Genomic DNA, 25,381 nt, shown 5'->3' on the forward strand with positions numbered 1-25,381 from the left:
GATTTGGGAAACTCAGATAGGGTATGCTTAGTGCCTTTTGGAGACTGTAGGCGTATATAATCTTACTGTCTCTGTGTTCTGGGTTTTGGTTTTTTTATAGGTGTTTATAGGTCACTACTTTCCCAGGATCAAATCTGTGCAATTTAAGAAGCACTGACCTTACATAGCTCTTTCTTCTATTTCAGTGATGCATTGGAAGAGATTCGTATCAGAAAGACTGTGGATGAGTGGATTAAGGCAATCAGTGTAGAAATTCAGGTATGGCTGGCAAAAAATGACTTCATGTTTTTGCATTATATTTTTCTAACTTACATTGTTCTTTTATGTTAGCAGTTAAATGTGAATCACTCAGAACTTGAAAACAAGAGAAAACTGCTTATTATTGCTAACATATACTAGGCTATCATAAAATATTTACCTCTGTTTTTAAACTTTCATTGCTTAATGAAAATCACTGGTCACAGTTGCTGGATAACATGAAAAACAGGCCATTTCTCAGAACTTCAAAGTTATCCAAACACTCTTCTGATAGCCTTGAAGATAAAATCTCCTTTTATTATGTTTATGCTTTATCTTCAGGCTGAAATGACAAGAAATGATTTGGAAGAAGTGAAATATGATCAAAAGGTCCCATGGATCAAGAGAGTCCAGAACATCAAGGCTATGAAGACCCATAAAGAAATTAAAGCAAAAACTCAGAAAATCCAAGGATGCTTGACAAAGAATCCTTTATCTGCAGCTAAGCCATTGCAGAAGCAAGCAGAAGATAACATGAGCAAACAGAGGTTTAGAACTTACTTTTCTTCTGAAAGTTTGCAGAGGAAAGAAAAAAGGGCAGCTGTGAGTTCCCAAGTAGTTGGTTTCTTTTCTGGTAATGACTGCTATGCTTTAGATTGCAGTATTGATGTGAAAAATTTGTTTGTATGTGTAACTGTAATAATTTTAAATGAAAGTGATAGCCCCATCCTGTGGATTTCTGTTCTTGTTTTCATGTGCTGTAGAAGCCTAAGCTGAGTTTGATAACATGACAATGAATCCTACATTGTTATACAATTTGTCTTACCCAGCACCTGCTATTTTATTCAGCTGTAAGTTTCTTGTATGTATTCTGTATGCATAAGTTTTCATGTGTACTTGCAATTTATAGTGTTTGCAGAAGTTTTTACTTTTTTTCCTCTAGACTTTTGCAACACTACTGATGTGTTCAAGTTTCAAAACATGAATTGTAAACTACTTTTTTTTTTTTCTCCTGTGTGTCAGGGACCTGTGAATGGAAGCGCAGTGATACAAAACGAAGACTATCTGTGTCAAGTTTATGGGAAACCAATTTACCAGGGCCATCGTAGCACGCTTAAAAAAGCACCATATCTAAGATTCAATTCTCCCTCTCCTAAATCTAAACTTCAAAGACCCAAGGTGATAGAGTGTGTTAGAGGTAAGTAATTCTTTTGTGTGAACAAGGTGTTCCTTCCCAGATTTTCTATTAGGAATTCCTTGTATAAATGAAACTAATCGTAGTTCACCTGCTCTTCAATTTAAAGCTTTAGCAACTGCAGTAGGTTTCCTAGAGAGATGGTCAATGCCCCATTCTTGCTAGCGTTTACGAGGCATTTGGAAACTGCCCTTAATACCATGCTTTAATGTTTGGTCAGGCAGTTTGACTAGATGATCATTGTAGGTCCCTTCCAACTGAACTATTCTATTCTAAAAGATGCTCTTTCAAAACTAAAAAGTACCAGTAGGTTTTCAGATTTGCTTAGTGTGTCTCACTTATTTTAGATTGTAAAATTAATACTTATTTCTAAATTTAATAAACATATTAGTATGTATTTGTTTTTGCCCAAGTCTTAAACAGCTGAATTGCTAGAACTAATGACATAAGCACCTGAAAGCCGAGTCTGTTGAAAAACTAACTCAGCTTTTGATAAAGGTTGCTTAAAGGTGTATTCTTCATGTCGGGTTTATCCAGTCATGTCACCTAAGTGATTGATTCATTGAGAATTAAGAAATTCACTGAGATTTGAAAAATTAAGGAAGCCCGATATTCCATTTCTCACTTCTAATACATGAATTGAAATATGAAAACTTAAATCTATGGGTGTGAAAAGGACATCTATTAACTTGAAAATAATGAAAGACACGTTAATCTGAAGCACTGGTTAATGCAAATTACTTCGTTTGTTAAGTCAAGTCAGGATTAGAACCAAAGTATAACTTGCTTCTTAATTGCTTGATATGGTCATTATTAATCAAATAATGAATTCCATTCATTAGTTTTATAGGCAAAGTGTTAGGATCAGAAGATTCTAATTTTCAAGCCTATTAAAAATGTGTGAAAATTAATAAAAAAGTGAAACTATATGATATCTGACATAAGTAAGTGTAGATTAACTTTATCTTGAGTTAGTAGAAAGTAATGTTTTAATTGGATCTCTTATTTGCTGGTTATCTTTTCAAAATTTAACTGATTCTTAATATAGAAACTAAGATTAATCTTTAACTGATATGTCAGAAAAACTAATGTGTATCCTCTCACTGCAGGAGAGAGTGAGCAAATTACATTATAAAAGATAACAATGGAGAGAAAGAGTGTGTAAAAGTTAAAGTGATAGTAGGCACAATCAAGTTAATAAGGATGAGCATCAATGGAAAAATATTATTATTTGGCTTCCCTGTACGCTGTTGTTACCCATGCAGAGAAAATAGACTTGATGTAATCTTAACTGTCATGTTTAAAAAATGGTGCCGAAGTTTTTATTATAACTGTCAAAATATATATTCTGTATGAAATATAAGAGATTAACATGAGAAGACAGTCACTTGATGAGACCATGTTTTTAGGTCATTGAAATGTATTGTATAAAACATATATTTTTGAAGACAAGCACTGCTGGGTTTTGGTTTATGGGTTTCTTTTTTTGACATTACAATGTAAATCCCTAGTGGCGAATCCTCAAAAGAATCTATTGTTAAGCTTAGCGTAGTCTTTATACAATTTCCTGGCAGTTTTCTTACCTGTGCTCTGGAGCCCAGTTGTGATCCACGAAGAAAAAGCGTTATTGGTAGAAAGTATTTGCAATTCTCATAACCTTCCTGGAAAATGTGGGTTATAGTCTTGGCAAAAATCTTGAAGACTTTTCAAAGCTTACCTTATTTTTCAAAAGGTAAGGACTTGGTATATAAAAACTGCTAGTCTTATTGCTTATATATTTTTATCTGACCTCTCTTCCTCTCTTGAAACACTTCTCTCTCTTTTTTTTTTTTTTTTTTTTTTTTTTCTTTGTGAAAAATGCTGGTATAGTCATTTGAAAGACCAGCATGGTATATCACTTTCTTTGACTACTGGCTATGCTGCACACCCGTAATGTAATTTATTCTGGGTGGATTTTTTTGAATAAAATTTGTGCTAATAAGCACTTAGTGTAGCAATAACAGTGATACAGTGATCTCTAAGATTTGGACTGAGAACAGACACTTCTTTAAAAATATTTAATAAGCAGTTCTGCTTTTGCTGAGTCCTAAGTTATATTTTCCTTCTATATTTATTGGGCTCATGTTTTTTATAGAAGGTCACAACCTTTCCAGGGAGGCCAATTTCAAGAAACAATACCTTGTAAAGAGGCAGAAAAAGTGCCCCACTGCCTCCCAATCTAATTGTAATAAGTAGGTCATTTGATCATTTGATACTACCAGTTATCTACCAGTAACGTGTTTAATTCAGTACTGCCAGTGAAATGTAAAGGTAGAGGTTGCATGCAGTTGCAATAAGCTGTTCCTTTGCTTTAGCTCTTTTTTTTTGTTGTTGTTGGAGGCAAAGAGAAATGAAGGAGAAAACTGTGTACAGGATCCATGCTGCCTTCAGAACTCCTGCATGTGACAAATACAGTTTAAAAGCTATTTGCTGGAAAACAGAGTGAACTCTGGATAGCCTTTACCCAAAGTGATTCTCTTCCAAGTCATTAAGTCATACTACAGCAGTACAACAACATGTGTGTTTGCAATAATAAAGCCGCCATAAAATTTGTTTCTCTATTTTGCATCAGACTGCAGTTACAGAAAGTTATGGTTTTGTCTCTGTCATGACAGTAAATAAAATAAGACACCCCCTTGTATTCTTATCTAAGGGAAGAAAGGAAGAATAGGGATTTTTTTGCGTGTCACTTAAAAGAATAGTGCTCCAATGAATGTGTCCTATTTCCAAGTTTTCTGATTTTAATGGCTTTAGACTGAGGTCAGCCTTTTTTTGATACTGCCATTACTTGTTTTTGACTCTTCTTTTAAAACAGTTGGTCAAGCTGCTTATTTTTTGTGCTTTCCTACATCTTGCCAATAAAATGGAAAAGTAATATTTCTGTGTTTGTTTGTCTTATGAAGACAAAATAGTTAAATGTTTTTGAGGGCTGCTATTCTGAAAGATGCTGTTATGGCAGGAAAGTATAAATAAAAAAAATTAGAAACAGATCAGTACTGCTCTGTAGTAGGAGTGTAAATAAAAATGAAACAAAGTTGAATGAACACTTTAAAGCACCAGGTTCTTCAAAAAAAGAAAGAAAGAGATCTTGCTCATATTAGGCATGGTTAGTTCTTTCTTTCACAGATCTGCACCCACAGATTCCCTTTCTGGCCTTGATGTACCAGGTGATAAAGGCTTAAAAATTATTGGAAGTCGTTGGCCTTGGGTTTGCCTGAAAAATCCAGACTTATTAAGTGACTCTATTTTGTTAGAGCAGTCCACTGAGCTTGTTTTAAATTAGTGTTAGAATAAGGATGTTTATTTAAGACTGAAATGGCCATCTGGAGAGTCTCTTTTCAGTCATTTGATAACTTTCTCAACCGTTTTCTTTGCAAATAAACTGTAGTGACTAATGCTTAGTTTCTTCTGGGAAGTTAGAAAAAAAATCCAACACTTTTATGAGTAAGAGAGCATTTCTTAAAAAAGAAAGTTGAAGTTGCTTTCTTGCATAATTTGAACTGATAAATATATGTAAAACACAAGTTTTTGAAAGCTAAGTTTAATTAAATGTCTAGTTTCTGCCCAGTGCAAATAAACTTTTCGGGGGAAATGAAAAGTTGAAAGCAATTAAAATGAGGTGCTGTGTGTATACAGTACTTAATCATTCTTACTGTGAGAACCTTGTTTTTACAAGTTGGCGGTATTACAGATATGTTGCCAATTTCTGCTTTTACTCAAAAGTTCAAGGCCAGGGGGGACTGTTAGATCATGTGGTATGACCTCTTCTAAATCACAAGCCTCTGAACTGTATCTATTTATGTTACTGACTCCAGTAACTTGTCTTTTACTAAAGACAATTTTTTTCTGGCTAACCTATCTTTGAATGGCACATACTCATCATTTAAAGACATCAGAAATTCTGCCCTTAATTACTTCTTCCCAGGGCTAGATACCTTATGGTTCAAAAGTACATGGGATACTTCAAATTTAGTATCTGATCTATAGTGAGTTTTTGGCTTCAGTTTATAGCTACTTCAGTTTCCAGGTGATTTTCCTTCAAAAATGAGAGGCTTTTTAATGTCCAGTCTATTTTAATATTTACAGATATACAGAATTAATAGTGAATGCAGTATTATCATATATGGAAGTCTTCTCCTGCTCCACCTCACTGACATCCTGTTGAGACATCTGAGGATTAATTACATTTATCCTGTTGACCACAGCATTGTATTGTGATTTGTCATTGCGTTGCTTATCCAGCATGACCTTAAGGCCTTTTTCAGAGACACTTCTTTCTGACCTGTATTTTCTCATTGAAGAGTTATGACTTGCTGTTCTTGTTTCTAGGCTTATAAGCTCTAATTTGTGTGTACAAAAATAACACTTCTTGAGTGGATTGCCTTACTTGCTTGTCTACATTTGTTAAAAGTCACATTGTCACTCTCTATTATCCCTAAATTTTATAATCATTGACTTTTATTCTTCAATTAATTAGGAAGCTACTAAATGTGAACAGAAATGTTGCCATGTGTTAACTAACTGGCCATTAATACAGGAAGGGTGATGATTAGAAACAACAGAGGAGTAAGATAACGTTTTTCAGCTGTAGTGAAGATAAGGAGTTGGTTGCCAATGTGATTCTTTCCAGGTTCATTTTCCTAATGCCTACAAAATAGCAGTAGAAGCACTTCTCTTCGGTTCACGATTGTTGACTCCTTTTTTGTGGACGGTTTCCCTAATAATACCCGTTGTTTGCAAAGAACATAGGTTATTCAACCTTGCATTACTGTATAGCGAGAAGTGCAACATTACAATAAATGTTCTCCTCTGCTGTATGTTTAGCCATTGTTACATAGAAATTACTTCCGGTTAGCTATTTAACAATACATTTTAAGAATTGGACCAAAAAAATCAGTGCCTCCTTGATGTTGCAAGTCAAGACTTGTGGGTATTAGTTACAGCTTTATTTTCCAGTAGCAGTGAGTTGCTAAACCAGGAGTTTGTAGTTTATACCTATTCCTTTGAGTACCTTGTCAATCTTCTGGCTTGAGACAAACTGCATGTTTATAAAACTGAAGCAGTTAATCAGATGAACAAGAGATCAGTTTGACTATATTCTATATCCTGACTGTTTTTTATGCCAGGCTTGCATGCCCTTCTAATGCTGTATTTCAAACCTTAATCGTGGTTTTCTTCTTAGCTGATAAATCACAAGTTTCATTCTAACCTACTACCATCCTTGTGTCCTTGTCTTCATGTTTCTGTGCCTTTATTTGCTAGATTCAGAAGCTCAAAAAATGTGATTTTAATTCCTTTGTTGCTGTCAATACTGAGACATCTGACATAGCACTGTTAGATTCTGCCCTTCCTGTCTCCCTCCCTCATTCCTTCCATCCCACAGCAAAAATTTATAATTGTTTCGGTAGAAGGGCTTAAATTAGTAGTGTATGTGATGTTACTGGGTATGTATATGTGTTGATGACATTCTGTTTATCTGCTTTTGTTTCAGGTACAAAGGTAAAGTCTGCAAGAACACAGACTTGTTCTCGCACACAGAAAGTAGTAACCAGCCTGGGGAAACAGCGTTCTTTATATGCACTTGCCCAAGAAAACCAGTATCTCTTTAGTCCAAGTAGAGATGTGCCCGCTGTCTGCGGTCCACTTGAAGGTCACCTAATTCCTATGGCTATTCCACTAGGTAGGAGCAAATAACCTGTAGAAGAATGTGTGAAGGGTAACACCTACTTGATGGAAATACAACTTTCATCTTAAGTCAGTGATTTGCCCTGGCTCATGAGATTTGCAACTGCCCTTCTTGTGGGAAATCTACACCGGGGGAACAGTTTAAAATGTTCTGGTTCTCCTTATTCTTCATGCTGGATGTCTGGTGACACCCTAAGAGCAATTATTTGCTTAGCTGTACATACTGTCTTTGGTACGCTTTACATTTCTAGGGTTTTTGTTCTGGCTTTAAGTTTGGTATCCATGTAAGCAGGAACTGAATCGTTGGCCCTTAGATTCAACATTTATGATGACTTCAGCCTAACAATTTCATTAGGGTTGTGCCAAACACTAAAGTCATTGTTGTGGCCTCTGTATTTTTGGACATTCAACAGAACTTTTATATAGGCCTTGTTTTGGGAAGGGTTAATATTATATTGGCATTTAAAGAAGGTAATTATTAAAAAGAAAGGGTGTCTCAAACAAATTTGTAGGATGCTGTACTAAATGCAATAGTATTTTGAATATGGTTAAGAAAATGTGAGGGAGGGGAAGCACATAGTTTTTGAACGGCAAATACAATGTAATTACTCTGTTTTTCAGCAGTAGGTGTCACCATAGTCAAGAAAAGAGAATAATTTCAAAAGTTGGCAGTGCTGAGTTTATGGTTTCTGCTGGGAAAGCCTTAAAATTATCTAGTGAAGCGCTATATTTACCTAGTGTTAATAGGGGACTTTTTAATTGGTCTGTAATTGTGCAGTCTGTCTCATGTGAAACACAGATATCCAGAATTTGATTTTATTTAATTTATTAGTTTATTGACTTCAGAGACTTATATATATCTCTAATTATTTTTAAACTATTCTTAGGTCAAACCCAAATAAGCGACATCTCACTGCAGCCTGCTGGAGTAATTATAGGTAAACCACACCCTGTTACAGTTACAACCTCTCTTCCTCAAGTGCCACCAAAACTACCGGTTGAGATAAAAAAACCAAACATAGCTGTAATAGAGATGAGATCAGAGAAAAAGGATCCACCTCAACTGTCTGTGCAGGTACATGTCAACAGTGATGATGATTTGCTTGTTTATTTTAATAAAAGCTAACTGAAGATACTCTTACCTGTCAGTAATTTACTTTGAAATCAGTGGATGGCTTTCAGTAAGCGTTAGAAACCTATAGACTGGAGGAAATAGAAAGTTGTCGTGCTATGCTAATATTTTTATTCATATTTCAACAATTATCTTTAATTTTCTGTTTTGGTTAACTAATATTTCTTCCGTAAGTCACCTATGCGGGGTGTTTGTAAAATGGTTCTATGTCACGTTTTCTTTTTTTAAATGAGATTTTTGAGTCAAAATAAACTTTGAATAAAAATAAGTGTTAAAATAAATGTCAGTTTTTCTGGATGAATGCTTTAGCCTTTAAGATTTCTGTTTCAAGCATGATAGTCAACCCAAGAAGTTCACTCCTGATTAATCTACCATTGCAGTCCTTACCTTGTTGGTTGGTTTTTTTTTTTGTTTGTTTGTTTTGTTTAATTTTTTGCATGAGTCTGTTGTCAAGGAAGTTAATGTTTCTTACATGTTCATTATTCTGGATTCAAATTGTGGAGAATATACACACTCCTACACACACCTTTCAGATACAAATGATTCATGGAACTCAAAGTTAAATAGAAGTAGAGTATGTGGCTTGTTCCCTTGCCGTATCACTGTTTTCCACCCACATGCATTTTGCTGTTATTTCATGCAGTTCTTAAATGTTTAAAGGTGATTTTTTTTATTATTTTTCCCCCAAAGAATTAAGCAAGCATTTAAATCTTTGTTCATAAAAAAACACCCAAAAAACAAAACAAAAAAATTTTTGATGCTGTAATGGACATGCCTTTATTACAAACTATATTGTAATAAAATTGTCTCTTCATTTTACCCTGGCAGATGTATGACAACATGAAACCAATAACCAGCCTACACAGTGGCTTATAGGCCAACTTAGTGTAAATGAAATAGGAGTCAAACACACTTTCGCTATATGAATAGTTATGGGTATTTTTGTCACATGCAAGATAAAGTGTCAGGGAATTAGACCACAGGAAAAATCAGGTATTGCAAGAGAAGAGGTGAATATTTCTGGGGTTAGGTTTTGTACATTACAGTATATGGTTTTTCAGAACCAAGTTGTTATCAGATACAGGTATGAGAAAAGGAGGTCACTAAAATTTAGTGGCTCAATAGCAAGTGGAAGAAAGAATCTAAAAAGTTCAACGGCAGCAGCTGAGCTAATACATAGGTTTTTCAGATTGGTGTGTTTTTCTGTTCTAGGTGTTACCTAATGTAGATATTGACAGTGTTTCAAGTGACAGTGTGAATGTAAACCACGTTCTTCCAGGCTCTGAACCTGTACTTCCTTCTGTTGATGCTGTAATACAGGTATTGATTGTTCTAAATGTCTGTGAATTCAAATTGGTTAAAAATATGTTGAATTACTACAAAGTTATGTCATTATCTTGTTTTAGTTAGAGAAATTAGTTCCAGGAAAAATGGAGTAATTATTCTGAATAATTTATAATATGTGGTGTTTGTTTAAGAAAATGAAAAACTTCATCGAGACACTGTTCTTCCAAAATTAAATAATCACTATAGTAAAACCTGAAGAAAAACAGTGTTTCTCTGTCCTCTTAAGAGTTGTAATCCCTTATTGGCCCACGTCTGTCTTATTTATACTGCCCTCAGTGTTCTGGCATGAAGACTGAGGATATTCATTCCTCTGGCAGCTCCTTAGCTGTACTTGAGTGGTTAGTGGCATGTATGTGTAGCCTGTTCATTGGTAGCCAGGTGTGTGTGGAGCTGGCTGGTCTACTCTATTCTCTTTCCACATAACTTTTCTGAAGTGTTTTTAATCTCATCTACTCTAATCTAAGCAGTAATTAATGTTTTTGTGCAACTAAAATGTTAACTGCTGCATGCTGAATAAGACTAGGATACATGTTTACAGGATAGGGTATTGTTTCTTCCAGTGGACTTCCGTCTTGTCCAGTGCACAGGCTGGACAGTGTGAAGGCATGGTGATGCAGTGATTATTTTTCTATAGTTATTGTACCTTCTGTTTTCCTTGTATTAGCTGTTATTCTGACTTGGAGTTAGGTCCTCCAGAGTCCTGTGGTCAAGCTAAATAAGACAGACACCATGGACAAAAATAGTGATCATTATTTTCAAATGATATTATTAGATAACACTGTAGAAATCCCACATAAGTAAATTGCTTAAGGCACTTCTAGACCCCTGTGTGCTTTGTTTTACAATATTTTGGATTACTTATCTTTTAATGAGAGTTACAGGTATTGTCCTAGAATTTTTAATGGTGAGGTATTCCATTAGAATTGGAAACAGCACATTTCAGTTTTCAGCATGCAAGAAAGAGTTCTAATAATTTCTTTTCATGCTCTGCAAAGAATTCCTGCTAACTTTTAAGATGGGTAAAGCATTTTTTTCTGGATTCAGGCTACCGACAATGAGGGGTGATGTAATTGCATTCTTGTCATGAAGTTTGTCTGCTAATGCATTTTTCTGCGCAATATGAAATACCTAACAATTTCAATCTGTCTCCATAAGACTCCAGAAGATGTACACTGTGAGGAGGAAGAAATAATGTTTCCGGGAACTAATTTCATTGATGTTACTGATGTCATGCAGGTAATTATATTGCAAAGGTGTCCTTTCCTTTTAATTGCTCTTATATTTGTTTTATATTATTCTGTCATAACTGAAAACACAATGTAGAAAATCATTTTGCTTTACTAGCAACTTTAAAAATACACATTGTGAGCAATAGTGAACTGTTTACAGTGCTATAAAAAAATATTAGAAATTACTGTGTGTTAGTAAGTAATGAACCTTTGACAGATTACAATAAAAAATAAGATTGGCTTTTATTTGGAAGTGTTAGAGGACTACTTTTATTTCTAGTGGATTCTAAAATCAGTGGTGATTATAGCACGTAGATATCACAGTTTCAACGTCTAAATGTAATGCATATGTAAGATGTAATATGTTGTAATACAATGTAATAAAATGCATATGTAATTTTACAGATTTTACGTAGGGTGGCCTATATTTTAAAATGTGAAAGTATTTTCTGAGTGTTCCCTTTTAGAAGATTTTAATATAGAACAATTTGTGTATGTGTTTGAGGTCCTAAAATGCTTTAACAAAATACCTCATTTCAGTCCAAAATTATACAACTGAAATAAAAGGGCAAGCAGTGTATAGAAGTATATGTGTACAACATGTACTACTCATCTCATGGATCCCACTAAGAGCTAACAAGATATTTTATTTCATTTTATTTTTTTTTGCTTGATGCCTAGCAAATTTAACATTTTTCATTACTGGATCGTGATAACATGGGTTTATTGGAGATACTCTTTTACAGTTCAGTTTTTTAGGTAGCAAGGTCCTTTGCTGACCTCTTGTCAGAGTCAGGGCTTACAAATGCCCAAGGTTGGTGATCCAGTGAAATTGGTAAAATTTCACTGCTCCAGATTAAGTGCAGAAGCAGAAACTCAATGGTAGCTGGGAAAGGCTGCCTCTGAAGAAAGCAAGATGTTGCCACCCACCTGTTATGTAGTATCTTACCTCTGTGGAAGACAGCAGCTTCCATCTCCTGCTGCATTTAGGACTCAGTAAATACCAGGTGCTTGAAATTGCAGTTGTTGGCTAGTATTTTTCTGGAAGTGCTCTTTCCACAAGCTTCTTTCCAGTGAGCTAGACTTGCTGTGGACATATTAAAATCTACCTAAAAATGTATTCTTTTTTACCTGTTCTATGTCCTCCTGATCCCTGGATTAGAGTGTGCATTAAATATTAACTCTATAGCCTACAGATCAGTATGCTGGATTATTTTTAAAATGAATTTATCATTTAACACTATCAATTAGTTAAAACAGTCCTGAAGAGGTGGTTTACCTATCAAAAGTGGGGAAATGCATTTTTAGTTTCAAACTTACCTTATTGGAGCAGAGGAGTTAAATCCATTCAGACAACTTTCTTTTGTTTGCACAAGAAAGCTTTATTTTTAGAAAAATATATAAGAAAGCAATTTAAGAAATCAGTTTATGAACTAACAAAAAATGCTGCAATGTTAATTTTTTTATATGTGAATAATAGTTATTCATCTCTTCTTTTTTCATTTTTCTCCTGGATTGCTTTTATCTTTTCTTTTTGGCAATAGGATATACTTTAACCACCATACCGAAAGTGTTCCAAGTGAAACACATGTTTGGCCTATGACCATACAGACAATGTTCTGAAAAATGTGCAAGACAAACACAATGTGGAAGCATAAAATCAACCTCTGGAGTGTCAGGGGTATTTAAGACATCAAAAGAAAGCAATGTTATTGTTATAACAAAAGCTTCAGATCCATGAAAAAATGTGCATAAAATGCTGTACAGGAAAATCGCTTATTGTTGTCTTCCCCCCACACCCCTTTTATTATGAAAACTTTATTCAGTTAAAACTGAAGAGGATAAGTTTCGTTTCTTTTTTTTTTTTTTTTTTTTTTTTCCCCTGGTGTATATTGCAAAAAAAAGGCTTCGGGACCCTGGCCCAGGCATTTCCTTTTCCTAGGATTTGCTTTATCTTTTCTACTAGAAGATACATATTTAAGAGACACTTAGAAGTTGAAATGCTAGTTGTTAGCATTGGTAGCCCAACAGGGGCAAGGCTGCCACAGCTGCCTGCTCCCAGGTCCAGCCAGCAGTGAGGCTGAGTATGGATACCCAGTAGGCATACACACAAACACGTGTATACAATACACGTACATGTACACAAGTGGCTGCACAGATCAGCACTCAAACAGCACCAACGTGCTGATCCTGTTCCCCTTGCTGGCAGTTCAGGATGGAGGTCGGGGATATATGTGTGCTCGTGTATGCATACACATATATATATGTGTGTGTGTACATGTGTACAGTGTGGATCCCTCTGGTATCTGGTGTCAGACACTCTACTCAGTAGCTGGCCCAGGGTCCTTGCCCTCCCCTCCTCTGGCGCCTGGACGTGCAATCCCCTGAAAGCGCCTTGCTCAGGAAAATAGTTGGAAATGGATTTTAGCGAGGAGACAGGACTGACTGCAGTGATCAGGCACAGGGCAAGGCCAGGTAAGCGTGCTGACCAGCCGCTTGTTTACGGGCAGCCAGCCCCTTTTGTCCCCTTACCCCTCTATTTCCCACACCTCAACATCTCCAAATCATCTTGGTCCTTCCCTTTCCACATCCGTTCCTGCCTGTAAATGGCACATAAACAGTGTACCATCCCAAAATACTGTTCCCTGCATCCCTTAAGTCATCATGTCATCACCTCATCCAAATGCACCTGCCCAGCCTTCAGAAAGGTACTATGGAGAGTCTTTCCATGGGCTCATCTTGATGGGTTTCACTCCTCGACACTGGGGCTGAAGCCCTCTCCTGTTGATAGCCCTGGGAGTAGCTGGGTTGGGGTGCTCAGTTGTCATGTTATCTGGGTTCTCCCATCTGTTGTTGTTCCTCTGTGCTCCTTTGTGTGAGTGGAGACAAACCTTTTATCACCTAACCTAACAGTAGTTTGTCTTAATTTTGTGGATTAACGCAAGGTGTCCCAACTTGTAAAACACAAGCTCTGCCATAGGTAGAGGTGATGTGCCTTGTTCTCCCATTGCAACCTTGCCGTCTAATGTTTAAAGACAGAGAATTCCATCTTCCAAAATAGTTGAATTAGGTGCTCTTATTTCACAATAAGAAAATTCACATGTGGAATAAAGCAGAAAAGGCTGTTACAGCTTTGATTTACACACTTTATTTTTGATCAAGGGTTGTACCTACAACAGAGTAGGTTCAGACTTTCTGAACCCAAGAGGTTTTGTAAGACCAGCCCTTGCATGAACCTTGCTTTATTCCAGTGAGAAACTTGCTCAGCTAACATAAGCCCAGAACAGGCTCTCAGATTTAACGTGTCTACTCTCCAACTCTCATTACCAGCCACATTCCACAATGCCTTTAGCGAATTTACTAGGTTTTAAGATTAGAGACACTTTTTGCTCTCTCTGAACGTGCCCTAATTGCAAGGTGGGGACTTGTTTCTCAGAATTTCTGCTTCTGCAAAATATATAACCTGCAGAGGTCAGAGTAAACGTATTTTCCTCAGCCCTTGTTTCCCATAATATGGTCTTTGGGGCAGTGATTTTTTTCATGTGTGTAACTCTTCAGACAAAAGGTCACAGGTGGCACCTGCAATGCAGTCTGACCTTCCCTGTGAAAATTGCTTTAGAAATCTGTCAAGAAGAAACCAATGACTAAGTTTTAGAGGGCTTTAATAAAAGACTATGCATATACACGTTCGGTAATGGAACAAAATTAATCTATACCGCCTAATCATTTCAAACATTCTTTTAATTATCTGAGTGTAATTTGGGAAATAGAACTTCAGCTTGATACTTTGTAATAAAGTGCAATGATTAATATTCCAATCATATCTGAAAGGCTTTCTAATTTATGCCATATTTTGTTTGGGAGTCATGATAGATATTTTCAACAGTCTCCAGGGAGGTAAAATGCAGAATTGAGTGCAGATTATTCAGGATTGGTCTACAAAGTGATATATGTGCAAGTTCAATCTGTATAATTAAATACTGACTTATATTATTTTTTAATTCAGCAGAGATGATATATCACCCCAAAAATGAAAATAATTTTCTTTTGGATTTGTGCACTATTAAATATAAAATATTTTTGCACATAATTTAGAAATGCAGGAGGACTGCAAAAGTTTGTCAGAAGTTACTAAATATAAGTAAGATTTATTGTATGTACTTGGTTTCTTTAATCCAGATGTTTGTATTTTTGCATACTTTCAGAAAATATATTAAATAGGCAACATCAAAGAAAATTTATGGAGTAATGCATTCAGAAGAAAATGCATAATGAAACACTGGACAAAGACATCTTTGCATTTGCTGTCAGAATGAATTATGGTTATGAATACATATATTGTAACAGAATGAACTGCTTATCAGCTTGTAAAGCATTCAGTGGCGTTCTGAGTTTAACTTTACTGTCTTATGTCTATGTGAGCTCTTCTCTGCAACATCACATGCTTCTCACTGGTAATTTAGGGCTCAGCTCTTCGTCTCTTTTTGGCATGCCAAATTTTCTTCTTAGAGAATCATGTTACTATTTGAGACATTTGTTTTTAATATTATGAGTGAAGGACGCATGTTCTCATCCATCAGGAGACATTTCTAAAGTGTTACATTATGATATGTTGGTGACTGCTTTTTGGGAATTAATGCTGTGTATGTGATTGGGGGGGGAAAAGGAAGGTGGCATCTTTGGAAACAGTCAAACATTATAATGCACACTGAGTAACTTCCATAACTTCTTAGAAATAGCACATTAAGGTTAAATTCACAGTGTCTATGAGGATCTTGTGAATTGGTTACCCAGAAATACTTTTTAACTTTCAGCAGCTGAAGTTAGTGAAAGTGTAAACATACATGTAACATGTGTAAGCTATTAATGTCTAGTCTTCAGTGCTGGCAACTTTATTAGAATTTTGGCGGGCTGCGTGCTCATTAGCTTTTGAGAATGTGTCCTTTCAGACAGGAGACTTTAAAGTAAAAGTTTAATTTCTAAAAAAAACCAAACCAACAAACAAAAACCAAACCCAACAAGTAAATGTAGAAAGTTTCCTAACTTTTTTTTTTTTTTTTAAAAGGAGGAGCATTTCTGGTGTATATATTAAAAAGAACTGACTTATGTCACAAGTAAATTTCTCAAGTATTAGCATTACCATTGGCTCCCTGCCCTGTGCAGCACAGGCAGGAAATACGAGCCAAATCATGTTGTACTAAGCAGTTCCTATAGCCTTATACCTCCACAGATTTATGATTTGCTAAGTTTAGAATTGTATCAATTAACTACAACATACTAAGAAGGGAGAATGTGGTTTGCATGCCGTGGCACATCTACAAATGTTTCTCAAAAAAATCTGACAGTTGCCTCAATGACATTGCTTTCCAGAAACTCAACACAACTTAATTTACTACTTATTTATTAGGATCAGGAAGAAGAGAGGGATGAAATTCCAGAATTCTCTGAGCCTCTTCTGGAGCTTAATGGACAATTTAAAGTTGCCTCACCAAAATACAATGGTCCTTTGTTTCCTCCAGTGGCTTCTGCTCCTCAGCAGTCTTCTGATGTTTTGGATGAACTGATTCAAAGGAGAGAAACTATAGAAAACAGGTTGATAAATTGGTGAGTTGCAATATAACAAAGTGGCAAGAGAATATAAATGGAAGAAGGAGTGACTCCATAAGAGTACCTTCCCTTTCTTCTCCTTCCCTCCCTTCTCTTCTCCTCTTTCCTTTGAGCTGCTGCCTCATGTTTTATGTCAAGAATGCTCTTTTGTATACTTTTAGGTGTCTTGGCATTTGCTGATAGTTAAACAGGTTTTATTCTGCTAGGGTGGAACAAGAAATAATGGCAAAAATTATCAGTGGGATGTACCCAGTTCAGAAAGAAACAGTGCCCAATGTTAGCACCTCAGAGAGTGAAGACAGTGAGACTGCAACCTCTGACATTGGTAAGTAGGAGTTATTGTTCTCGGCAGATGGGTTACCTCATTTTTTGGTTAATTTTAACAAGCGGTGTAGGTAGCTGTTGCCTGAGCCGAAGAGTGGATAAGGCTGAACCAGTGAAACTATAAAATGCAAAAGTACATGCTTTAATTTATGTTGAGACAGCACAAGCATTGTAAGGCTATTGAAATAAATTATCTAAAAAAAAAGAAAAAAGAGCACATAAAACACACCACTGTACAAATAAACTTCTGTTATTGGCCATCTAAATCAGATTTTTCATTTTGCCAACCCTGTAATGTTTGTTTGCCTTTCTTTTGTTATTAGGTATGTCAAAATTCCCTCTCTTAGATGTGTGAGAATGGGAGACAAATGAATTTCTCCTGTGATGTCACTGCCCTTTGCTGCTGCCTTCTTTTATGATCCTGAATTGCTTCTCTACTGTTGTTTATCTGTAAAATAAAAAAACCCATCACTTTTTGCAAAGGAATGTTTAAAAGTTTGTGGAGAATAAAATAAGTGGCTGCAGTACAGTACGTGTATTTTAAGAAGTCTGACAAGAAGTCAGACCTGGATGTGTGTTTTGTGTTTCTTCATTTTCAGTTGAAGTCGTAGGTGGTGGAGGATTTCAACTCTTCATCAATGCTGGCATGCCTGTGGACTCAGAAATGATAAGTCATTTTGTAAATGAAGCTCTCAGTGAGACAATTGCAACCATGCTGGGTAACAAGCAGGCTCAAAAAGCAGTTCCTGCTACAAATGTTCTTCCAAGTGCAACGGCTATGATGGTAAGAGCCCATTTTATTTAAACTTCCCTACTGAAGTTCTAAGGGATCATTTCCTCGTGGTATGGTGGTTCAACTATGTGCAAGACAAATGACAGAAAAAACCTGATGAACTGAATGTGCATGATTTGCATTTTTTTATTATTTCGTATTATATCCCAGCAAGCAACAAGGTTAAACCTATTTCACTTTAAAAAAAAAAAATAAAATTGAAAACTAAAAACAATTAATTCCTTGGTGCTGCATGCAAAGTGCTATATTTATTCATTTAATTTAAGGCTGAGCACAAAACTGATTTCTAAGGGAAAGACTTGCTACTTAATTTCATATTGTCAAAAGATAGCTTGTGTTTTTTCCAACAAAAATAGCTATAGCGCCTTTCTTGCAAAGAAATGAAATATGAAGAAACTAATTTCTTCATACAAGAAGAAACTGAAGCTGAGAGTGATTTTTATTTTTAGTCTTATGGGCTTGCAGCCATTCTTTAATATCTGTAAAAATTAATATTAATTCTTTCTAAGTTTTGAGTTCAGTAGTTTTCAGTAAATGCTTAAATGATCAGTAGAACTTCCTGTAATACAGAATAATTTTCTCTGTTCCCTTTGATAATCAAATGACAGCTGGCTCTTATTTTGATAACAACATGGCTGTGCTACAGTCTGGTGTTTTATAATGTCTTTGGGATGAATGTGGAAATTGCTGCACTTAGAAATCTAACTATTCAAAGCTTTGTTGAAAGTGAGAGCAATTATTTATTCCGCTACAGTCCATATATACTGAATTACTGCCTAGTGTCTGCTGTAAGTGACCACAGATTATTCTATAGTCAGAAGTAATCATTTCGCTGCTGTAGGCTTAAATACAGCTATCCTGCATTTAAAGAGCTCTTCCCCACACCATTACAGATTAAGGAGGGTATGATGTTAAAGAGGACTGTTCTTTGGAGCTTGTTCTTCTGATACTTAGAAACCTCTTTGAATAACCATTCTACATTTACTAATGGCCCTCTTAAGCCTTCTTGTTTCTGTACCAGCTTAAACAGAAATGTCCTTAGGCTGAAACGGTTGTTTTCTCCTTACTATATATATTCATTTGCATGCTTCAAAAGATTAGTTTTGTCCTTTTTGGCCTTTGTTTGATTAGGCTAAATAAAGAAATCATCTGTATGTATACCATTTTTCGACTCTTGCTGATGAGCAGTGCTTTTATGTTTTCCCGTTGAGATTGGTCCTGACCATGGTAACACTAATATGCTGATATACGTGATATACATTTTTAATACTAACGTAGTAGGCAAGACGGGGTTTCCTTAGTGCCTTGTGCTATAGTAGTGGTACTCTCCTGCCTTTATTGGAATCTCAGGTAATTAATTATGTTTTTTTAAAGTCTTTCCACATTTTTGGCTAACAGTTATCCTTTGGATAATTTGTACATTCATACGGCTCTTCTCCTTTTTCCATTTCTGCTCAGCTTATAGCAGAAGTTCTTGAATATGTACTTTATGCATTCTTAATCTACCTCTTCTTACTGTGAAGTTTCCTATCTAGGACTTCAGCTGCCCAGTTACCGAGTTCTTTGGTGTTCATGATGTCACACAGTTGTGTGTGAACTGCCAAATGTGTTATCATGTTCCATTTCCCGTAAGAGGTTTTTAGCCTGGAAGCTTTCCTTTAGTCCCATCATCTTCTTGTCTTTATGAAATGTTGGAGAACAGGGCTGGGAAAAAACCTGGAAAGGTTGATGATAATATTCCTCCATAGCAGGCTAAACTCTATCATATTTGCTTGTCAGATTTATCTCCATCACTGTCCATTTTTAAGGAATATCACAACTGTGTTTGTGTTTATTTTAGTGCTTTACTGTCTTGGCTATTGCTTGATTGTAATCTCTTTAGCTGAGTCTCTTACCATGAAATTATCATACTGACTCAATTTTATCCACGTCATGAAATATTTTCTTGCTTAACACTGTATCAACTGCTTTATTAAAAATCGTATAATCATAAAATTCATATTTAGACTGGGCATTAGGAAGCATTTCTTTACCAAGAGGGCGGTCAAACACTGGAACAGGCTTCCTAGAGAGGTGGTTGATACCCCAAGCCTGTCAGTGTTTAAGAGGCATTTGGGTAATGCCCTTAACAACATGCCTTAACTTTTGGTCAGCCCTGAACTGGTCAGGCAGTTGGACTGGGTATCGTTGTAGGTCCCTTCCAACTGAAATAGTCTATTCTATACATAATGATTCCCAAATGTAATCGTTCTAATACATAATTTACTGTTTTTTAATTTATTTTGTCTGGGCGTACCATTTAGTGTGGTGCAACTTTATGTTTAGATGGAGGGGTTAGATCCATGAAGCACGTATCTAAGCAACAACTGTTCGTGCCGTGTGATAAACTGCCTTTCTCTTTCTTCCTCATCTATCTCTGGGGATACTTGGAAGATAGGAATTTTGCATCGAGACAATAACTGTGGTTACAATTTTTTTCCCTCAGGAGTCTCTTGTGCCTACTCCATTGCCAACACCCCAGGCCACACCACCACAAACACCACCTTCAGAAAAAGAATTGCCTACAGTCAAAACTCCAGAGTCTTCTCAGTCTCTTACAGAAACGAGTAAGGATGTTCACGAACATGAAAAAATTAAAGAAACAGGTAGTGAAAATAATAATTGAAGTTTAGAAGTAGAAAACATGCTTTAATCTACTGCCTTTAATTTTCTTCTTCAAAGATGTGTTATCTCTCAGGATAAATATTCTTGAGGTCGTAAGTCAAGTGGGAACTCATGTGATACAAAAATTACGGGCTAATTAATGTAAAAAGCAGACATTTTCTCTTTGGTAACAGTTCTATTTTCAGACTTCATGCACATTTCTATGGTCTGAGTGATTTCTACCCCTCCACACTTTTTCACGTTGGAAACATAGCTGTCTTTTGCTTCTGCCTGTGTTCTTAATGTTGATTAAGCCAAATTTACACTCTCCAAGAAAGGAAGCTTAGTTTTTAAGATGCAGAGTGGTTTCCCTTATTAAAGGAAGTCAGCAATTGAGTTTCTTCTAGTTCCTTCAGATGCCAACAGTGTACTTAAAAGACACTAGTCTTAAGCTAGTCTTGTCTCCGTAACTATCTAAAGATATCACAAACATTACAAGTGCTTAGGGGAACTGACTAACTCTCTGTCGGGGATTTACTTCCCACTTTCCTTTCTGATCTGAAATTTGGCTTCACATATGCAGGAGTTCAGATTCCAGCTGTCACTAGCCATGTTGGCACACCTGTGGTTACACCTGTCAATACGCCTCCTAGAACAACCACACCAAGCCCCCCTGCCTTAGAATGGGTCTCCAAAACTGAAAAAATGGAAAGTCCAAAACCTCCAAACCCATGGGATGATGCAGAACTTCCTCTGGAAGAAGAGAAACTCAGTCCTTTAACTGAAGAACCATTCCGTCCCAAGGCTGTGTGAGTTGAACAGGCTGCATGGTTTTCGCATTTCTTAAAAAAAAAAAAAAAAGTTATTTCTAGATATATCCTCAAAAATTCAATAGAGAAATGATTAATGTGTATATCCGAGGCATTGAGATAAGCCAGGATTCTTTTCTTGAATTGTTTGACTTACATGTTGGAGAAAAATGTGAAATCAGGACCTTTCTCAGAATTTATTGGTCTTTATTTATTGTCCTGTTGAATATTGTACTTAGTAAACTGATATTGTTACACCTGCCAGTAATAAATGTAGTGACAATGAAGTACTGCATTATTAGCATTTTATTTTTTCTATTACCTTAGCAGGAATATGTGTTGTAATTTTTATTTATAACCAGAAATTCATTAGTAATGTTATTTAACCATGTTGATTCTTGGGAGTATTCTGTAAAATGCTGTTCTCTTTCATTTGAAAAAATGCTTGCAAATTAATTTTGGTATTGTTTTAAGACTTTAGTCTATATTGTTCAATGTGTTTTGCTGTATTCATAATGCATATTCTTACATTATAGTGAGATGTCAGTGGCTAATGATGAAGAACCAGAGGCCTTGATTTTCCTGTCTCAGCAGTCGTCAGCGAGGCCCTTTGAATCGCGTCCTTGTGATCCACCAGTTCCATCACCTGTGCCTACAGTTAGTTCTGGGCAGTCCACACAAGAAAGCAGCCTTACCCTCACAGAAACAGAAACTGCAGACAGACCCATCTCAGAAGGGGAGGTACTTTTCAGCTATGGACAGATCCTGGCTGCAAGAGGTAACTAACTAGACAAATCTGTGGAAATTAGAATATAGATTAATTTTTTTTTTTTCATTATAAACTCTACTCCAGTCTACTGAAGTTACATTTCATACATTTTCTGATAAAACTGCAACCATTAACCTGGTCCTTAAATTTCTGTTCATGGTTTTGGATTTAAGAGACCTCATTGCTCTTTTTCTTGTCTCCGAACAAAATGCTTGTACTTACTAATGTAAAAGATTAAATCTGCTCTTTTGTCATAAGATCAACTTGTGAAATAACTAGAACTGTCTTGCACAAGTACCATGTGGTACTGAGTTTTTATTGAAAGCAAAGTATAAGAGCGTTTTTCTTGGAAGCTGAAAATATGTCTTTATAATACACATCCGGTAGTAGGAATTTCCAGTTTTACTAAAGAACTGTGCTGCAATTATTAATGAATGTGGCCTTGGCTTTCTTGCATGTTTTTTAGTATTGGTAACTTAAAATATTTTTCAGCATTAGCAGAAGGAGGACTGTCTCTTCCAAACCTCGCTGAGAGCTTAACAAGTACTTTACAAGATGCCAATGAAATGGTAAGGAAATATTTCACAAGGCAATGGAGTTAGTGTGGTATTCTACCTTGAGCATCTTGATAAATGAGTTTCAACAAGGGCAAGTGCCAGGTTCTGCACTTGGGCCACAGTAACCCCATGCAGCGCTACAGGCTTGGGGAGGTGTGGCTGGAAAGCTGCCTGGCAGAAAGAGACCTGGGGGTTCTAATTGACGAGTGGCTGAATATGAGCCGGCAGTGTGCCCAGGTGGCCAAGAAAGCCAATGGCATCCTGGCTTGTATTAGAAATAGCGTGGCCAGCACAAGTAGGGAGGTGATTGTGCCCCTGTACTCAGCACTGGTGAGGCCACACCTTGAGTATTGTGTCCAGTTTTGGGCACCTCAATACAAGAGAGATATCGAGGTGCTGGAGCGAGTGCAGAGGAGGGCAACGAAGCTGGTGAAGGGCCAAGCAAACAAATCATATGAAGAGCGGTTGAAGGAGCTGGGACTGTTTAGTTTGAGGAGGAGGAGGCTGAGGGGAGACCTCATCACTGTCTACAACTATTTGGAAGGACACTGTAGAGAGGTTGGTGCTGGTCTCTTCTCACAGGTAATTAATGACAGAACAAGAGGGAATGGCTTCAAGCTCCAACAGGGTAGATTTAGACTGAACATTAGGAAAGAATTTTTCACAGAAAGAGTGGTCGGGCATTGGAATAGACTGCCCAGGGAGGTGGTTGAGTCACCATCCCTGGATGTGTTTAAGAGGCGTTTAGATGTGGTGTTGGGGGATATGGTGTAGGGGAGAACTTTGTAGAGTAGGGTAGATGGTTGGACTTGATGATCCCAAGGGTCTCTTCCAACCTAGACAATTCTATGATTCTAAATTGGATGTGCTTTAAGTGTTTGACTTACAAGCTTTTTAAATTTATGCTTTTAAACTGTACGCTTACAAAAAATGTTAGAATTTCAGAACTCGAAAGAAAAGAAACACAAACTAATTTATATTTTAAAAAAAGTTGAATGATTTATATACTTCCGTAGGTGAGAAGTGGCTAATAAGCTTTTTCTTCTCTTTATTGTTGTTAGTTTTAAGACATTTTAAACACCATAGAACATTGTTATGCTCTGAGCTGTTTCAGCTTTGAGACATCTTTTAATTGCGTGTGTGCTTAAATTATTAAAGTAGGTTAGCTGAGGCTGGAGTTAAAGCTGCTTAAAACTTCAGTATAGTTTTTCATCTGATATCTACTTCAGTCCATTGTTCTGGAAGCCTCCCAAGTCAAGATATTCTCCATTCGCTTCCTCTTAACACTTCCTCAAATGCCTGGACTTTTGCTCTCTGTGTAATGCCTCTTGGTAGGACATAGCTGTCATAAATGATAGTATCAGGTAGAGTAACACAATGCTTAAATCAAACTGTTTTCTTTATGAAAGAAAAAAAAATGATAGTGAAATTGTAATAGCATTAGTTGGAAGGGACCTCCAGAGGGCTTTTTAAAAAATTCCTGTACTGCCTCCACAATGCTGTATGGCTCTTCTGGAAGATGTCCAGATAGTTGAAATCTGCCATGAGGATGAAGACCTGCAATCATCAGAACCCTGTTAATATTTTGTAGAAAACCTGCTCTTACTTTCTGTTGGTCAGGTACTCTGAAGCAGACCCTGCCCACAACATTCCCAGTGTTCCTTTCCCCTCTCATCCTGACTCAGACCATCAATAGGCTTATGGATGTCTGTGAATTCAAGGGATGATTTGACCTGGGATTGCAAACTGGCTGAGCTACTGGGTTGAAAGGGTTGTGGTTGGTGGCACAAAGTCCAACTGGAGACCAGTCAGTAATGGTGTATGCCCAGGGGTCAGTACTAGTGCCAGTGCTGTTTAACATATTAACTAATGACCTAGATGATGGGACAGACCCCATCGTCAGCAAGTTTGTAGATGATACAAAACTGGTTGATACACCAGAGGGTTGTGCCACCATTCAGAGGGAGAAATGGGCTGACAAGGATCTCATTAAGTTCAACAAGGAGAAATGCCATGTCCTGCACCCAAGAAGGAGCAACTCCATGCACCAGTACATGCTGGGGATTGACCAGCTGGGAAACGGCATTGCAGAAAAGAACCTGGGGATCCTGGTGGACAAGGTGAACACAGACCAGCAATATGCACTTGTGGCAAAGAGCAGCACTGTCATCCTTTGCTGTATTTGGAAAAGCATTGCCAGCAGGTCAAGGGAGGTGGTATTTCTCCTTTAATCAGTACTGGTGAGATTGCATTTGGAGTATTGCATCCAGTTATGGGCACTCCAGTACAAAAAAGATAAGGATTTACTGGAGTGAGTCCAGCAAAGGGCTACAAAAATGATTAAGGGATTGGTACAACTGTCATATGAAGAAGGACTGAGAGATGTTGGATTGTTTAGCCTGGAGAAGAGAAGGCTTGCAGGGGGATCTTATCAATGTGTATAAATACTTGCTGGGAAGGAGTAAGGAAGACAGAGCCAGACTCTTTTGAGTAGTGCCCATTGAAAAGACTGGAAGCAATGGACACAGCCTGAAAATCAGAACATTCTGTGTAAACATAAGAAATGTTTTTACTGTGGCCAAACACTGGAACAGATGCCGCCTTGTGCGGTTGGGTTTGACTAGACAATCTCCAGAGGTCCCTTCCAACCTCAATAATGCGAAGTTTAAATGTCCTAGAGTAGGAGTCCTCTTTTCTTCTCCCTGCTTATCCTTCCTAAACATTTCTACCCATACATGGCCATACTCCACTTGTTCATACTTTCCCATTGAAATTCCATGAACTAAAGTAAGAATGATTCAAGTTTCTACAACAAACAGCTTTTGGTTCATATATTATGTGGATTTTGTTTCTTTATTTTAGGATTATGATCCTCCCAGTGAAGGGCAAGTAGTAAGAAGACCGGATAAAGGCTATCAGAGGGATCCTGTCCTGACTCTTTTAGCCAAACTAAATCAAGCACCTGTTGCTGCAAAAGGAGTGTACCATTTGGAGGTAACTTACAGTCCTTTTCCT

General features: G+C 36.8%; 1 protein-coding gene across 1 annotated transcript in view; it reads left to right on the forward strand.

Moving 5' to 3' along the window:
• Positions 1–25,381, forward strand: part of KIAA0586 — a gene marked incomplete at its 5' end in the record, with an annotated part of 83,716 nt that overhangs the window by 19,903 nt on the left and 38,432 nt on the right. Inside the window, 15 exons of the mRNA XM_082485594.1 lie at positions 186–258; positions 580–840; positions 1,261–1,435; positions 6,963–7,151; positions 8,044–8,231; positions 9,501–9,608; positions 10,791–10,871; positions 16,272–16,468; positions 16,678–16,796; positions 17,395–17,579; positions 20,074–20,233; positions 20,815–21,040; positions 21,577–21,818; positions 22,302–22,378; positions 25,229–25,360. Coding sequence (XP_082341720.1) covers positions 186–258; positions 580–840; positions 1,261–1,435; positions 6,963–7,151; positions 8,044–8,231; positions 9,501–9,608; positions 10,791–10,871; positions 16,272–16,468; positions 16,678–16,796; positions 17,395–17,579; positions 20,074–20,233; positions 20,815–21,040; positions 21,577–21,818; positions 22,302–22,378; positions 25,229–25,360 — 2,413 coding nt within the window. The remainder of the gene's footprint in view (positions 1–185; positions 259–579; positions 841–1,260; positions 1,436–6,962; positions 7,152–8,043; positions 8,232–9,500; positions 9,609–10,790; positions 10,872–16,271; positions 16,469–16,677; positions 16,797–17,394; positions 17,580–20,073; positions 20,234–20,814; positions 21,041–21,576; positions 21,819–22,301; positions 22,379–25,228; positions 25,361–25,381) is intronic.

The sequence above is a fragment of the Vanellus vanellus genome, assembly GCF_965231255.1.
Source record: "Vanellus vanellus genome assembly, chromosome: 6".
In the NCBI taxonomy this organism is placed as follows: domain Eukaryota; kingdom Metazoa; phylum Chordata; class Aves; order Charadriiformes; family Charadriidae; genus Vanellus; species Vanellus vanellus.